We start from the raw sequence: 16,666 nt of genomic DNA, 5'->3' as shown, positions 1-16,666 counted from the left end.
CATTTTCCTCTCTCATTGATGTTTCTAACTCTCTATCTCTCTTTCTTCCTTTCTGTAAAAAATCAATAAAAAAAATAAAAAAAAAATAGTCCTAGCCAGTTTGGCTCATTGGATATAGCGTCAGCCTGCGAACCAAGGGGTCCTGGGTTCGATTCCGGTCAAGGGCATGTACCTCGGTTGCAGGCTCCTCCCCGGCCTGGGCCCTGGTCAGGGCTCATGCAGAAGGCAACCAATTGTGTTTCTCTCACATCAATATTTCTCTCTATCTTTCCCTCTCTCATCCACTTTCTATAAAAATCAATGGAAAAATATCCTCAGATGAGAATAAAAAATAGAACCAAGGCCTGCCCAGATAGCTCAGTTGGTTAAAGTGTTGCCCTAATACACCAAGGTTGTGGGTTCAATCCCGTCAGGGTACATACGAGAAGCAAGCAATGAATGCATAAATAAGTCAAACTACAAATTGATGTTTCTCGCCCTAGCTGGTTTGGCTCAGTAGATAGAGCGTTGGCCTATGGACTGAAGGGTCCCGGGTTCGATTCAAGTCAAAGGCCCATGCCTGGGTGTGGGCTCAATCCCCAGTGGGGGACGTGCAGGAGGCAGCCAAACAGTGATTCTTTCTCATCATTGATGTTTCTATCTCTCCCTCTCCCTTCCTCTCTGAAATCAATAAAAAACATATTTTTTTAAAAATTAATGTTTCTCTCTCTCTGTCTCTCTCTCTCTCAAATCAATCAATCAATCAATAATTTTTAAAAGAACAGAACCGAGAGTAAATGTGGGGGAGCTCCCATTTCCAGATCCAGGCTCTAAAATTCCTAGCTGTGTCCAAGAGCAAATTTCTTAATCCTCTGAGCATCACTTGTATTTTCTGTGGAGCCAGAATAAATAATATACGACTATCCCAGGACTTAGTGGGACAAGATATGTAAAGTAGTTGGTCCAAGTCCAGGGACAAACTATATACCAATGGGCATCCTCTGAACTCTGTCCTCTCTCCCTGCCTGAATGCACAAAACATACACACACACACACACACACACACACACACACACACACACACAAATCCTCTGATCCCCAAGTTAGGGTCTCTGAAGGAAGCATTTGGGGTGAACGACCATTTTCAACATTTCCGACATTTTAAACCCTCTAATGAAAAACTGTGACTCAGGGAGCCGTGGCGTGGCCTCGAAAGGCTCAGTGGTGTGGGGCAGCATAATACAGGAGCCAGGCAGAGGAGAGATGGGACCTGCTTGTGCCTGCCTGCACCACTGGTGGCCAGCCTTGTAGCACACAGGAGGACAGGCAGCCAGGGTCCTTCTCAGGGACAGGGAGGGAATTCCAGTGATGGAAGTAACAGCTTTGGTGGCTGAAGGCTGAGGGGTTAGCTATCGGTTCTCAGACCAAGTACATCAGAGTCTGGATATTTCTGAGAGTTCCCTAGGTATTGAAGGTTGAGTTTCAGGTACCGGGGGGACAGAGGTGGGGGAGGAGAAGCGTCTCTCTCTGTCCACTTCGAGGTTCACAGGAGGTGATGGGCCTGCCTTCTTTTCCACCCTGCTCTATGCTCTCAGGATATCCCACACTCTCTAAGATACATGCATCCCTAAGGCATCACTCACGCAGCACAGCCGAATGAACTCACCGCACTCCTGCATGCTTCCAACCAGTTGTGCAAGCCACGGTCAGGCTCGCTGGCAAGGGAAGCTTTCTAAGTCTCGTGGGACAAACGAGAGGAGAAGCTGTCCCCACACCTGAGAGTTGCCATGAGCAGGAGATAAGGCAGTGCTCCACTGTTATACGCTATTAGTGTTACTTACTACTGTTACCATCATCCCTACCAATAAGTCTAGATCAGGCTTTGTCCTAGGTGCTCTCCTGTATTTAATTCCGGTAACAGCTCTGGGGAAGAGGTCCAATTGCTCTCTCTGCTTTATACCTCAATGAAGCGAAACCTAGGACACTTATTTTGTTTATTTATGCCCCATTTCCTTCCGTTGAAAGGTTTATGCATGGTGGGCCCGTGGCAGGGGGGTCTGGGGTCTCCTCCCCGGCTGCCCAGGAACACTTAACACAACAGCAAACGCAGGCACCACACACGTGAGCAGAAGGGCCTCTAGCTGCTGACAAGGTCTTTCCTCTGTGGGCACACTCTGGAAATCCCCCCCCTTCACAGCCCCCACATTAAACAGTGAGGTAATATTTATACATTTGTTTTTATTCTTCAGCTGACTCAGATGGTTGAAATGAACAAATGAAAGTGATTCAGCCATAACTAAAGAACCCTGATGCTGGTTGGCCATACATATCTTTCTAGGCCCTTTCTTTTCCTTTCCTAATGCCTGGGTTCACTCAACCCTCCTGGGTACTCAAAGTTCTGTCCCCCCTACACACACCCGACTCAAAATTACCAATTCAAACTAGAGACAAAATTAGGCAAACTGAGGGCATGATCTGTTTTCCTTCTCTCTCTCTTTCTCTCTCTCTCTCCCCAATGGACCTGTACTGCAACAGCTGCTAAAATGACTCATCCTTCCCCATTCATTTGTTATATGTTAGGGACTAGGGATTTCATTTGTTATAAAAACTGACATGACCTTGACATTAAGCTAGCTAAACAAGAGATATCTAATTATAAACTGGGATGAGTTTATATTTTTCAGAGGGGGGAAGTGAGACTTGATGCCATCTAGTGACCTACCCCGGTAAGGGTTAAGGTCAAGTGGGCCTGAGTTCCCATCCCGGGCGCGTTCCTCAATCTCTGAGCCTCAGTTTCCCCATTATAACACAGGGATAACAAGATTTGTGCGATAAGATGCTTTGCCGGGTATATCTTAGGTGCTAAATCCAAGTTATATTGCTAGAACCCAGACATACTTACTCCTAACCTGGGAGGTCTTGGCCCAATGCTACCAGTTCCATTGGCAAGCCCCTAGTGGCCGTAGGGTCTGACTCCTCATGTTTGGTTCTTTTTAATCCTCACCCGAGGATATGTTTGCATTACTTTTAAAGAGTGTGGAAGGGAGGGGAAAACAAAACATCGTTGTGAGAAAATCGATTGGCTGCCTCCCACATGCTCCCGCTCCCGCTCTTGTCCTGACCAGGGCTGGGGACCGAGCCTGCAACTGAGGTACTTGCTCTTGACTAGAATTTAACCTGGGACCCTTCAGTTTGCAGGCCGACACTTCATCCATTGTGCCAAACCGGCCGGGGCCCTATGGATGTTTCATTGTTTCCTGGTAGTTAGAAAGGGGCGGATGCTGGGAAAGCTTCCAAGAGAGCAAACACGAGTCTTGTCTGACCTTGCAACACCTCAGCCTCTTCGGGATAAAAAGAGTCCATTCTCTTGTTTTATTTTAAGCAGCAGCCAAAAATTCCCCACTCAGTGAGAGCTCAGCTCCAGGAAGGAAATGACTTTGAATGAGATGCCAAACCAAAAGTTAGAAGCTGTCAAGGTTGCACAACCAAGGAGAGACCACACCAAAATCAAGAAACTTAAGACTCCCAGGAGGATGGTAGCAACAGATGAGAAGCTAAACTTTGGTCGCCTCCCCAATCCTTTCAGGTTCCAGAAGCTCCTCGCTCTCCTACTCAGCTGATACCTGGAACCACCCAGGCCCCATTCCACACAGTGGCCAGAACAGTGGGATAACCGCCAGGGACAAGCCCTCCAAAATCTTCCCTGGGCTCCAGGCAAAAGCAAATGGCCACAACTGTGAAACTGGGCGGCCTGACCCTGCCCTCTCCAGTCTCAGCCCCCACTCTCCCATTGTCCTCCAGCTAAGGGAGGCGCCATAGCCTCTCTTTGGGTCCTCAAACACCCCTCCCTCCTACCACCAGGGCTTTGCAGGCGCTGTCCCCTTTGCCTAGAAATGCCTGTGTGGTCTCTCACTTCGGCTGGCCCACTCTTCCTTTGAATGGAGACTTCAGTTTCACTTCCTCAGGGAAGCTTCCCCGATGAGATCAAATCTTCCCCTCTTCCCCTCTCCTACCTATCTGCCTACCCTACCTACACTTCTCCTTTGAGCCCTCACACTGTGGTTGGTTATGCGTCTCCATGTCATCATCCACACTGGACTGCAAGCTCCTCGAGGTCTAGGACCTTGTCTGTAATCTCATTGCTGTGTCCCCTGTACCTAGCACAGAGCAGGCACCTGATAAATATTTCTTTAGTCCATCACTGAGTCTCTTGCCCAGCTCTGTGTATCTAACTCCCTATGGGGAGGAACGAGGGAGAGTTTCAACTCACAGGTGTGGCACACCTGGTTTCTAGCCTCCAACCTCAGAGCTACAGCCATCTCACGATCCCAACCATCAACAGGCTCAGCTCCTAGGCCTGCTTTTGGTAGCATTTAACTAGCTCCAGAGCTCAGTAGTGATGGTAGACAAACCGTCTTTAGCCGGAAGCCAAAGCTCTGACACTTTGGCCTCTCTTCTCATCCCTGCTCCTAAGCCTCCAAGATGATGACACATAGGCTCTGATGCCTGGCTCACAGGCCCCTCCTAAGCCTGGCAGTCAGGAAAAGTTCCTTTTAGGATTAGGACTCTTAACTTCCCACTTCAGATGAGGCCACAGAGAATAATGAACCGGAGAGCCTCCCCTGCCACACACACCTCCCCACCCAATGCCTACCCCTCCCCCAAGCCTCCGGGACAAAGCCAGGAGGTAGAGAACCAGGAGTTAGAGCAGTGGTTCTTTTTGTTGTTGTTGTTAATCCTCACCCAAGGATACTTTTCCATTGATTTTTAGAAAGAGTGGAAAGGAGGAGTGAGAGACAGAGAGAAACATGAAAACATCAATGTGGTTAATAACATCGATTGATTGCCTCCCGGACTCTTCAGTCCTCGGGCCAAGGCTCTATCCATTGAACCAAACCAGCTGGGGAGAGCAGTGGTTCTTAAACCTTCATCTGCAGCAGAACCAGCCCCACCCTGGAATTTCTGAATCAGCAGATTAGGTGAGGCTCAGGAATTTGCATTCTAACAAGTTCCCAGGTGCTGATGATGACTAGAAATCTGGGACACACATCTGAGAATCACTGGCTTCCTGAGAACAGGGGCTGCCACATGGACCAAGCAAAGGACTTGCTCCCCTAGCAGAAGGGACCTTTTACAGTTCCTGTCTGCCGGACTTGTCAACTACTTTAACAAGTATTTCAGACGAGAGTTTTAATTGGCTTCCTGTTCAGATTCCACCGCTGATAGAGACTACAAATCACCCACAGATCCTGGGCCCTGAGCTAAAAGAACTGATTAGGACTTCAGGCCTGTCTCCCTTGCATGTTTTCTGTGTGGGAAGATACCTGGGTGGCCCAAAGGGGAGGATTGTAGGGAGACTGCTGTCCCTCCAATATGTATTACTTCCTCTCCTAGAGTAATAGAAGCTCTAGTTGTTCACATAATCTCCCAGCTAAAGATTACATTTCCCAGCCTCCCTTGCAACTAGGTGTGATCATGTGACTAGGTCCTGACCAGTGACTTGTGAAGGGAAGTTAGGTGTGCAGCTTCCTGGGCACACCCTTCTTGCTGGCTGGAATGTGCTTGTGAGGACACGGGGCAGCCATCTCAAGTATGAGTCAGCCCCCAGATGTCCAAGACGACAGAGCAATGAAAAAGCAAGAACCTGGTCCTCCACACCATTGAGCTGCCCTATTGAAGCAGGTTAGTAAGAAGCTAGGAAGCCTTGGCCATTCGGCTCAGTGGTTAGAGTGGCAGCCTGCACACCTAACAGTCTCAGGTTTGATTCCCAGTCAAGAGCACATGCCTGCGTTGAGGCAACCAGTCAATGTGTGTCTCTCACATCAATCTTTCTCTGTCCCTCCCTTCTACTCTGAAAAGCAATGGAAAAAATATCCTCTGGTAAGGTTTAACAAAACAAAAAAAGGCTAGGGAAATTCCTTGGAAAGTGGAATTGGGCAACTGTGACAGAGAACTAAACAAACTGGCCGAGAAATTTACAGCCAGATACAAAAGGTCACCAGAGTAGAAAGCGCTCGGTGCCTGGCAACGGGTAAAACTGGTGCTGGACCTTGCCCCCAGGGTGGCCTTTCCCCCGCTGGCACATGGCTGGCCATGTGGTTTAGACCCCCTGACCCTTCATATCACTGGTCATGTGATTTTAGACCCCCACCCTGCCTTTTCCTCCCTAGAAATAACATCTAGGCCTCAGTTGTATTTCAGCTCCAGAAAAGAAACAAGATCAGTTGTGACAACTAATAACCCTGGTGTCAACCAATCAGTAGAGATCAGGACTCTGAACCGATAGACCTGGAAAGTTGATGAATATTCTTTTGAGATCCTTTCCTAAGCCCTCCCCTAAATTCCCAGGCTTTAAAACTCTCAAGACAAAGGACCCAGCGCACTAACTCCCTCCTGGGAGCCAGCCCATGCCCTTCCCTTCCTCCTTTTCTTCCCTCACAAGCATGTATCTCCTCAACTCTAAGGGACCCCAGGAGACTTGCAACCAGGGGAGGAATGGGTAGCAGCAGCTCATCCCAGGCCAATCCCCTGAACCTGTCCCCAAAACCACCTTTCCTCAGACTTTCCAGTGAGCTGACAGCAGCCTGGCTTTGGCTCACTTCTTTCCCATTATGTTTCTAGAGAGCCAATGCAGCTCTGCCTAGTCTCCTGTTGTTTCTTCTGTCCTAGGCCCTTCCTTATTTCACTGTCCCAGCTTCCATAAACGTACTCTCAAAATCACCTGGACTCACAAATGCAAATCTTTCCTGCATGAAGTCAAGAACCCACACACCACAGGCTGGCCCGAGGTAGACCTACTCGGGGCCTGGTCCCCTTCCTGTAACACTATCAGCCCTGGGCAGCTTGGACTGTCACAGGAGAGGAAAATAAATGGTCCTATTTTATTTTAAAGTCACTGTAGTCAGCCCCTAGTGACAGCAGTGAACCTGGAATGCTAATACAGGAGACCACCCAGGAGTGGCTACAATAGTGAAAAGGAGCTGACACAGGCAGATTTGCTGGAGGACAGATTGGGTCACTGGGTAATTAGCCTGTACTAATTTATTCTAATTCTTATGACACTTAATGTTTGACAAATTGAAGGAAACAATGGTCTCAGCAATTAAGGTCAAGGAAATATCAAGGAACAGAGAGAAACCTACATACCCAGCTCTTCGCACAATCAGACCAGCAACCACCCACAATACATTTCAAAAGATTTGATGCCTGTGTGGTCCCCAACGTGTGGTTTATCACACATCACCTTTCAGTTCAAGCCCAACCTTCAGAAGGCCTCTGTTAAATATAAATAATATTACCTGGAGCCAGAGGAAGCCACTCAGGACTTTTGGTATGTGTGATTGCCAAACACCAGTTTTATTCAAATCTATCCAAAGCCCTTTAAGTGGTAGGCAGAAGTCAGGTTCTCATAATGCCAGAGGCTGAGCAAGGTCATAAGCAATCTTCCACAAGTACATGCAAAGTAAGGTTTAATTAATGCTACTATTACAGGAAAGGGGACCTGGCCCTTGATGGTAGTGTGTGAGTTCTTGACTTCATGCAGGAAATATTTCACAACAGGAGTCCAGGTGAACTTCAGAGGACATTTGTTGAAGCTGGGGACAGTGAAACAAGAAAGGGCCTAGGACCGTGGTCGGTAAACTGCGGCTCAAGAGCCACATGCGGCTCTTTGGCCCCTTGAGTGTGGCTCTTCCACAAAATACCACGTGAGGGCGTGCATGTACAGTGCGATTGAAACTTCGTGGCCCATGCGCAGAAGTCAGTATGAGCCGCAGTTTGCCGACCACTGGCCTAGGATAACAGAAGGACTAGGTGGGAAAATGAGCCTAGGCTGGTCTGCTTTGGCTCACTAAGAAAACAGAGAGAAGCGGGTCCTTAGGAACAGGTTCGGGGGGGTTGCCCCAGATGAACTGCCACTGACCATTGCTGACCTGGTCTCAAGCCTCATGGGGTCCCTTAGAGTTTAGGAGGTGCATGCCTGTGGGGGGAAAAGGAGGGAAGCCGTAGGTGTGCTCCTGGGAGGGAGAGAGGGAGAATGTGAGCTGGGACCTTGTTTTGAGGGTTTTAAAGGCTGGTTGTTACCCAGCCGGTGTGGCCCAGTGGATGAGCATCGACCTATGAACCAGGAGGTCACAGTTCAATTCCCAGTCAGGGAACATGCCTGGGTTGTGGGCTGAATCCTGGTGATCATGCAAGAGGCAGACGATCAATGATTCTCTCATAATTGATGTTTCTATCTCTCTTTCTCTCTGAAATCAATAAAAATATATTTAAAAAATAAAATAAAGGCTGGTTATTTAGGGGAGGATTTCAATAGACTATTCATCAACTTTATGCTGATGTACCAAAATGAGATTTATTCTCTTCATCTGTCCTTGGCAGTGGCTGGCAAATGGCACTAATTGGATTTCTACCATCTCTCTCCCTGAGTAGGGTGATTTAAGCTATTTACCCTCTGGTTGGGGAAAAGTGCAAACCATTTACTTTTTTTAAAAAGTAGTTTTTAATTAATTTTTTAGAGAGAAACATCGATGTGAGAGAGATTTGATTGGCTGCCTCCTGCACGCCCCCTACTGGGAATCGAGCCATTTGGTGCATGGGAGGATGCTCAACCAACTGAGCTACACTGGCCAGGGCCAAACCATTTACTCTTAACTGCACTTGGTTTAGGGAAGATCAGATTTTCTCAATGGCTGCAAATTGCTATTTACTAGTAACTCTCTGTCTCAGTTTCCCTATTCCACTTGCCAAGAAATTTTCCTAGCTTCTTCCTGTCCTGCCTCACTACAGTCAGGGAAGGGAAACCTGCTGTGACCAATTAGAATACAGAAACTTAAAATGCTTTTCACACACCCTCTTTACTCACCTCCAAAAAGTAACAGAAATTGATAGCACTTTTTTCCCCCTCCGGAAAATAAAAAGGTACAGAAAGGGGCACTATCTTGCCTGAGGACTCAAAGCAACAGTAAAAACACAACCAAACTCCCCAAACAAAAGAACAGCCAGGGGATTTGTGGATGTGGAAACCAACAGGCTTTACTCTCTCTTCCTCAGGCAATTTCAATCAGCACGGCCAAGGGGAAGAGAAAGAGGGCTGGGGAGCCAAGGCAGATCCTCACAGCCCTGAGAGGACAGGGGCCGTTGGAACAGGAGAGCAGGGGTCTGAGTAAAGTTCTACGCAGAAGAGAAGGGGGCAGGCAAAATGCCACTGTTTCCTGGAAACCCAAACACTTCGTTCTTTGATGTTCCCAGGAGAAAAGCTAAGAATAAAGGCTCTGGATCCAGGCGGCTGGGTGTGACCCCATCTCCACCCATGACCAGACCTAAACTGTGACTAATTTCTTAGTTGGATGGTAAACTCTTTCATTCAAACTTTTTTTTTTCCATTCAAAAACTTTTAATCGCTAATGCTGACTATTTCAAGTTGTCATATCGGAGTATTGGGAAAAGTTTCCAATTAGTAATAATCGCGCCTCGGATAAACCTCATTGGCTATGATACTGCCAATGTACAAAGCTCATTTAATTTTTTTAAAGATTCACAAAGGTTTAAAGGCAGGAGAGTACATGCAGCTCCTGCTCAGGGGGCCCACCCTCTTGGTGACTCACAGTTCAGGATGATCTGGGCGGCACGGTACAGCTCCAGGTGGCACAGGAGGTCCAGCAGCTGTTGGACGGTGGCCTGACGCATCCCCCACCACCACAGCAGCTCCCGGGTAATGCTCACGCCCTGCACCCGCTCCATGGACTTGATCTTCCGCAGCTGGGTCAGGTCCGTGATCACATAGGAGGCTAGAAGGCGAGTGAGAGGATCCGCTTAGAGTTAGCAAAGCAGTGCCTCCATGAGAGGGTCAGTGTATTAGCCAGGCTTTGTCCATAACTTTTTCCCCATCTGCCCCCTACCTTACCAGAAATTCCACCATCAGCTGGGGTCCACAGGCAGCCCAAGTTATAATGCTGATTCCATTTCATACCCATGGGGACCAGCACATCAACACTTGAACCTAAATATAAACGTCTCGTCCTAACTGGTTTAGCTCAGTGGATAGAGCGTCGGCCTGCAGACTCAAAGGTCCCGGGTTCGATTCCGGGCCCGGGTTCGATTCCGGTCAAGGGCATATACCTTGGTTTCGGGCACATACCCAGTGGGGAGTGTACAGGAGGCAGCTAATCGATGTTTCTTTCTCATCAATGTTTCTGACTCTCTATCCCTATCCCTTCCTCTCTGTAAAAAACCAATAAAATATATTTTTAAAAAATAAATTAAATAAATAAATAAATATCAACGTCGATAACACACAAGACTTTGGAGAAAGACCACTGGGTGTGAGGATCAGGGGCCTCGAGCTTTAGCTGCTTATTTGCTTTGAGCAAGCCCATGGAGCCTGTTTCCTCCACTGTAATAGCGGGGCAACAACTTTCCCTGTCTCCCCTTCCAGAATAGAAGCCCTGTGAAGGAGTTTTACATGTTCTGTTCACTATTAGATCCCCAGAACAGAGAACAGTGCCTGGCACAAAGGGGGGCCTGGGCCAGGACTAGGATGAGGCAGGGGAGGGCACCAGGGGGCAAAACCTGAGGGGCTCATTCTTAGGGCTGATGGTGCACTTGGGACAGGCTAGTAAGCCAGACCAAGTAGAATAGGGAAACTGAGACAGTTCACAGCCATCTAGGAAATTGCCATTAAAGTACCTGGTTTACACTTTTCCCCAACCAGAGGGTAAATAACTTCAATCACCCTACTCAGGGAAATAGATAACAGAAAATCCAATTAGTGCCATTTTGCCAACCACATCCAAGGATGGAAGTCAGGGAAATAAAGCACATCTTGGTGCATCAACATAAAGCTGATAAATATTCTAGAGAACCTCCCCTAAAACCTCCCCAGCCTGCACCCCTGTACCTTCCTTCCCCCCCTCCCTCTTTTTCCCTCCCTCTGCCCCTACATGTTAGCATTGCCTTTCTCTTTCCTAAGCTCCAACAGGGGCCTTCTTTTGTTTCTGTAACTTGTTTGCTGAGCCTACGCAGCCCAGCTGGCTCACTTCTACTACCTCTGTAACTATCTAGATAAACTTTCTCTTTTAATTTTAGTTCCTGGTTCTGAAATCTTTCTTTGCCGAACTCAAGAACCGAGGTCCAGCCCGACCGGTATCAGTGGTTGAGCATCGACCTATGAACCAGGAGGTCACAGTTTGATTCCCAGTCAGGGCACATGCCTGGGTTGCAGGCTCCATCCCCAGTCGGGGGTGTGCAGGCTCTCATCATGGATATTTCTACTCCAGCAGCCGCTCCAACTGCAGCTCCGGAGCTGGGGCTGGCCTGCAGGGCATCTCTTGGGGCGTGCAAGAGGCAGCCGATCAATGATTCTCTCTCATCATTGATATTTCTATCTCTCTCTCTCTCTCCCTCTTCCTTCATATATATATATATATATATATGAGGTCCAACTTAGCCAGTAATAACTGGTGCTGTTTTGCCATCAATACAGCCAGTAACACTTGCAGCATCTGAAGATTAGGTCTCTCCTTATGCCTCCTTAAATATTACCCTCACCTCTAAGCCCCAGCCCTGACAGGGGAAATATGAATGAATGAATGAATGAATGAATGAATGAGCCAGCCCACCATGGCCCACCATCTTCAAAGAATAGTTAGAAAGATCAAAAGAGCCCGTGGATCCAAAAGCATTTTGCCAACTCGGAAGCACTACAAAATTTGCAGGGGGCTACCATTGACAATACTAAAAAGAATGTATTCCTTCTTTTCATTTTCTATTATAAAATTAACTTGAGGCCCAGTGCATAAAATTTTTGCGGGGGCAGGGGGGTCCCCTCAGCCTGCCCTGCACCTTCTCGCAATCCGGGTCCCCTTGGGGGATGTCCGACTGCTGGTTTAGGCCCGATCCCTGTGGGCCTAAACCATGGGTGGGCAAACTTTTTGACTCGAGGGCCACAATGGGTTCTTAAACTGGACCAGAGGGCCCATTTCAAATGGGCCAGATCCGGCCCGCGGGCCTCAGTTTGCCCACGGCTGGCCTAAACTGACAGTCGGACATCCCTCTCACAATCTGGTACTGCTGGCTCCTAACTGCTCACCTGCCTGCCTGATCACCCCTAACCACTCGCCTGCCTGCCTGATTACCCCTAACCACCACTGCCTGCCTACCTGATCACCCCTAACTGCTTGCCTGCCTGCCTGATTGGCCCTAACTGCCTTCGCCTGCCTGCCCGATCGCCCCTAACCTCTCTGCCTACCTGATCACCCCTAACTGCTTGCCTGCCTGCCTGATTGGCCCTAACTGCCTTCGCCTGCCTGCCCGATCGCCCCTAACCTCTCTGCCTACCTGATCACCCCTAACCACTCTGCCTACCTGCCTGATGGCCCTAACTGCTTGTCTGCCTGCCTGATTGCCCCTAACTGTTCACATGCCTGCCTGATCACCCCTAACCACTCTGCCTGCCTGCCTGATCACCCCTAACCACCTCTGCCTCGGTCCCCCACTGCTGTGGCTTTGTCTGGAAGGACGTCTGGATGACATCCAGAAGGTTGTTTGGCTGTCTGATCTAATTAGCATATTATGCTTCTATTAATATAGATAGTTGTTCACTAAAGAAAACGTGGGAAATAACGGGGGGAAACTAAGAAAACAAGTTACATAGCATCCTATTAGGGTACTTTCTCTCCTAACTAACCCCCGCCCCACCCCTCCACACACACCACACACACACACACACACACACAGGCGTGGTTCTGTAAGACTGTAAGATTTTGCAGCTTGTTCTTGTTTAACTTTACACCATAAGCATTTTCCCAGTTGTTAAAGCTCTTCATAAATGGCTTTGTGAATGGTCACAAAGTATTCCACTGAGTTTACGGAAGTGAGAAAGGCATTTTAGTTAACTAGAAATAAAATAATCACGCTTCAGCTCTAGGGTTTCAGAAATCACAGAGCAAGAATTTCTGTGAACCTCAAGTCAGTCAGTCATTCAACAAAAAATGATTGAGCACTACTGTGCTCCAGGTCCGCAGCAAGCTCTGGGGATCCTGTGGTGAGTAAACCAGAAGCCATGGCGCTTCTCTGTTTGAAAAATACAAACGTAAGTGGACTGAGTGAGGAAGGGGAGACAAGAGATGAAGGCCAGGAAAACATAGCTAAGGGCCTCAAACGCTGGGCTTGGGGTTTGGACTTGAATCTAACAGCCACGGATTCCACGGAGTCCATGTAAGACCTCCGAGCCATGTTGCACAATCCCCTCTGCTCTGAAGCAATGGGGAAGGTTGTGACAGCTTCCTGCAGGGAGAAAGCCTCCAGGAAAGGGCCCTACTCGGATGGAAAGTTCCCCGAGTTGCAACTTTAGTCACTGGAAACCCCAGGCCAGACTCTAGGACAATAGGATGTGATGTCAGCAGGGTCAGGTGCTGCTTCCAGCCTCAGAGAGAAAAGAGCAGAGGGAAGCGACTGTGACTCCTCCCACTCTGGAGGCAGCATGATTTCATGAGAAAACAGAACCGCAAGGCTGCCCCGGGAGCTCTGCGGCTGTGTGAACTCTCAGCCATGTCCTTACTCTCTGTGGGTTGCATTTCCTCATAGGCAACGCAGGAGAAATAGGAATTAAGCTCTAAGGTGCCTTGTAGTTTGGACATCTTAGCTCCATGAAAGTAATGTTTTTGTTTTTTGTGTTTTTATATTTTTTATTGATTTCAGAGAGGAAAGGAGAGTGAGAGAGGGAGAGAAACATCAACGATGAGAGAATCATTGATTGGCTGCCTCCTGCACACCCCCTACTGGGGATGGAGCTCGCAACCCAAGCGTGTGCCCTGACCGGGAATGGAACCGTGACCTCCTGATTCATAGGTTGACGCTCAACCACTGAGCCACGCTGGCCAGGCTGTATCTTTTCTTAAAATATATTTTTATTGATTTCAGAGAGGAAGAGATAGAAACATCAATGAAGAGAGAGAATCATTGATTGGCTGCCTCCTGCAGGCCCCCTACTGGGGATTGAGCCTGCAACCTGGGCATATGCCCTTGACCGGAATCAAACCTGGGACCCTTCAGTCTGCAGGTCAACGCTTTATCCACTGAGCCAAACTGGCTAGGGCAAAAGTGATGTATCTTAAGGTATTGACCTAGCAGCATCTAACTATACCTTTAAAACAGGGTTCAAACAAGATAGGCATCTTGGGGGGATAAGGCACTGCCGAGGGCCCTGTTACATCCACACCTCTTTTCTCCACATACACAGGTAATAGAACATTTGGAAAATGGAAGAAAATCAAAGTTCCCATGACATCCCAGTTGGAAGATCCCAAGAAAAGCACTGCTTATACTTTTTGCTGCTAAACTTCCAGATTTTTCTATAAATATGAAAATACATGCTATGTCAGCAGGACAGTACAATGATGGTTCAGGCCCAGATTTTGGATTCAGAGGTCTGGGTTCAAATCCTATCTCTGCTACTTATTTGCTGTGTGCTTGGGGAAGGCCCTTCACCTCTCCCTGTGCCTCAGTTTCCTCATCTGCTAATGAGCATAATAAGAGTGTCTGCCTCAGAGGCTGTTGAGAGGATTAGATTAGTTTTAAATCTAGAAGCACTTGGAATACTGGTCAGCACATGGTAAATGAGCTATGAATGTTAGCTGTAATTGTTAAACCATCCACACTCTATGTTTTTAGCCCTGCTGGTTAACACCACGGGGAGATTATCCCTCCAAGTCTGAGTTCCTGAATCCTGCTGGAGTTCACCTGATATGGTAGAAAAGCTCGCCCTTCTTCAAAGCCCTCTGGAGCTGGCACAGCCTCCTGAAATGACCCACCCTAGGGTCAAATACCTCTTGTCTGCTTGAGAGAAGGGGAAAGTGCTAAGGATCTTCCCCACCATCGTGTCCCCTAAGCAGCAATTCCATCCCATTTTACAGCCGAGAAAACAAAAGGTTTAAAGCGAGGCAGTCACTTGCCTGAAGTCACACACCTGGACAGGGACAAAGCAGGGCTGTGCACAAAGGCTGGCACCTGCCTGAGTGAGTGAGATGGGGAGCGGTCCAACAAAGGAACCCTGTCCCTGGGTCCCTCAAAATACACCTGGGGTACGTGAAGTTGTTTTTTCCCCAAGGGCAAACATGGACGCAGCTGCAATAATAGAGAAATGAACAGAAGGCAAACGTTATCTGCCAAGAACTGTCAAATTCAAAAAGCAGCATATTTGTGGCTGTGTGATTCTGAATCACTTTAAGGATCTTCCTACCCCTGTCCACCAGGACCACAATCAACCCTAAGAGACTATCTTTTCTAAAATGATTTGCAGCCCTGGCCGGGTGGCTCAGTTGGTTGGAGCATTGTCCCCCGGGAAACCAAAAGGTTGCAGGTTTGATTCCCGGTCAGGGCATGTACCTAGGTTGTGGTTTGATCCCAGTCAGGGCACATGCAGGTGGCAACCAATCCACGTTCTCTTCCCCTCTCTCTCTCTTTTACTCTCCAAATTCAATAAAAACAGCCCTAGCCTGTTTGGCTCAGTGAATAGAGCATGGGCCTACAGACTGAAGGGTCTCGGGTTCAATTCGATCAAGGGCATATGCCCAGCTTGCGGGCTCGATCCCCAGTAGGGGGCATACAAGAGGCAGCCAATCAATGATTCTCTCTCATCATTGATGTTTCTATCTCTCTCCCCCTCTCCCTTCCTTTCTGAAATCAATAAAAACAAACAAATAAACAAACAAACAAAGACATATCCTCAGGTGAGGCTTTAAGACAATGGTTCTTAAACTTCCTAATGCCGTGACTCCTTTAATACAGTTCCTCATGTTGTGGTGACCCTCAACCATAAAATTATTTTCATTGTTACTCCCTAACTGTAATTTTGCTACTGTTATGAATCGTAATGCAAATATCTGATATACAGGATGTATTTTCATTGTTACAAATTGAACATAATTAAAGCATAGTGATTAATCACAAAAACAATATGTAATTATATATGTGTTTTCCGATGGTCTGAGGTGACCCCTGTGAAAGGGTCGTTCGACCCCCAAAGGGGTCGCGACCCACAGGTTGAGAACTGCTGCTTTAAGAAAATTTTTTTTGAAGCATCAACTTCAAAAAAACCCTTAATTGCCCAGTCCAGCAGGGCAATTAAGGGTTTTTAAATGAGGTTATCTTGGATTATCTGAGTGGGCCCAACATAATCACAAGGGTTCTTTCTTTTTTTCTTCCCCTTTTTATGGAATTTCCTGGGTTAACAAAATTATACAGCAAGTATGTCAAACTCGCGGCCCACAGGCCGCATGCAGCCCACGAGAAATATTTTTGCGACCCAGCCAATATAACAGCATGTAAGGGACATCTTAATAAAAATTTCATAAGTTAATTTTTACAATATCCTGTTATACATAATTATTAATAACGAACTACAATGTTCACTAATGACTGATTACTATAATCGCGTTGCATTCATTTCCCTTACGCGCCTTACACGCAGGCGCACCATTTCTCTCCACTAATACTAGCAGCATATATTTTAGCAGCCTGTTGCCATGTCATTAGTCTTGTACTGACTTGTTTGGCGTGCGCAACAGGAAATATTTTACTTTCGGAGAACAAGAAAAATAGGTTTATTTGCGTTACCCTTATTAATTTGTGCAGTTATTCAGTGTCTGGTAAGTTAATGTTCAAGAACAACATTAATTTTTTTTTT

General features: G+C 47.5%; 1 protein-coding gene across 1 annotated transcript in view; it reads right to left on the bottom strand.

Moving 5' to 3' along the window:
• Window positions 1-16,666, bottom strand: part of IRAK2 (interleukin 1 receptor associated kinase 2) — a 79,023-nt gene that overhangs the window by 48,753 nt on the left and 13,604 nt on the right. The window contains exon 4 of the mRNA XM_006758261.2: window positions 9,588-9,770. Within this exon, the coding sequence (XP_006758324.2) occupies window positions 9,588-9,770 (183 nt within the window). The remainder of the gene's footprint in view (window positions 1-9,587; window positions 9,771-16,666) is intronic.

Source organism: Myotis davidii, unplaced genomic scaffold (assembly GCF_000327345.1).
Source record: "Myotis davidii unplaced genomic scaffold, ASM32734v1 scaffold73, whole genome shotgun sequence".
Taxonomy (NCBI): domain Eukaryota; kingdom Metazoa; phylum Chordata; class Mammalia; order Chiroptera; family Vespertilionidae; genus Myotis; species Myotis davidii.
The sequence above is the reverse complement of the archived record's forward strand: the minus strand, read 5'-3'. Positions and strand labels throughout refer to the sequence as shown.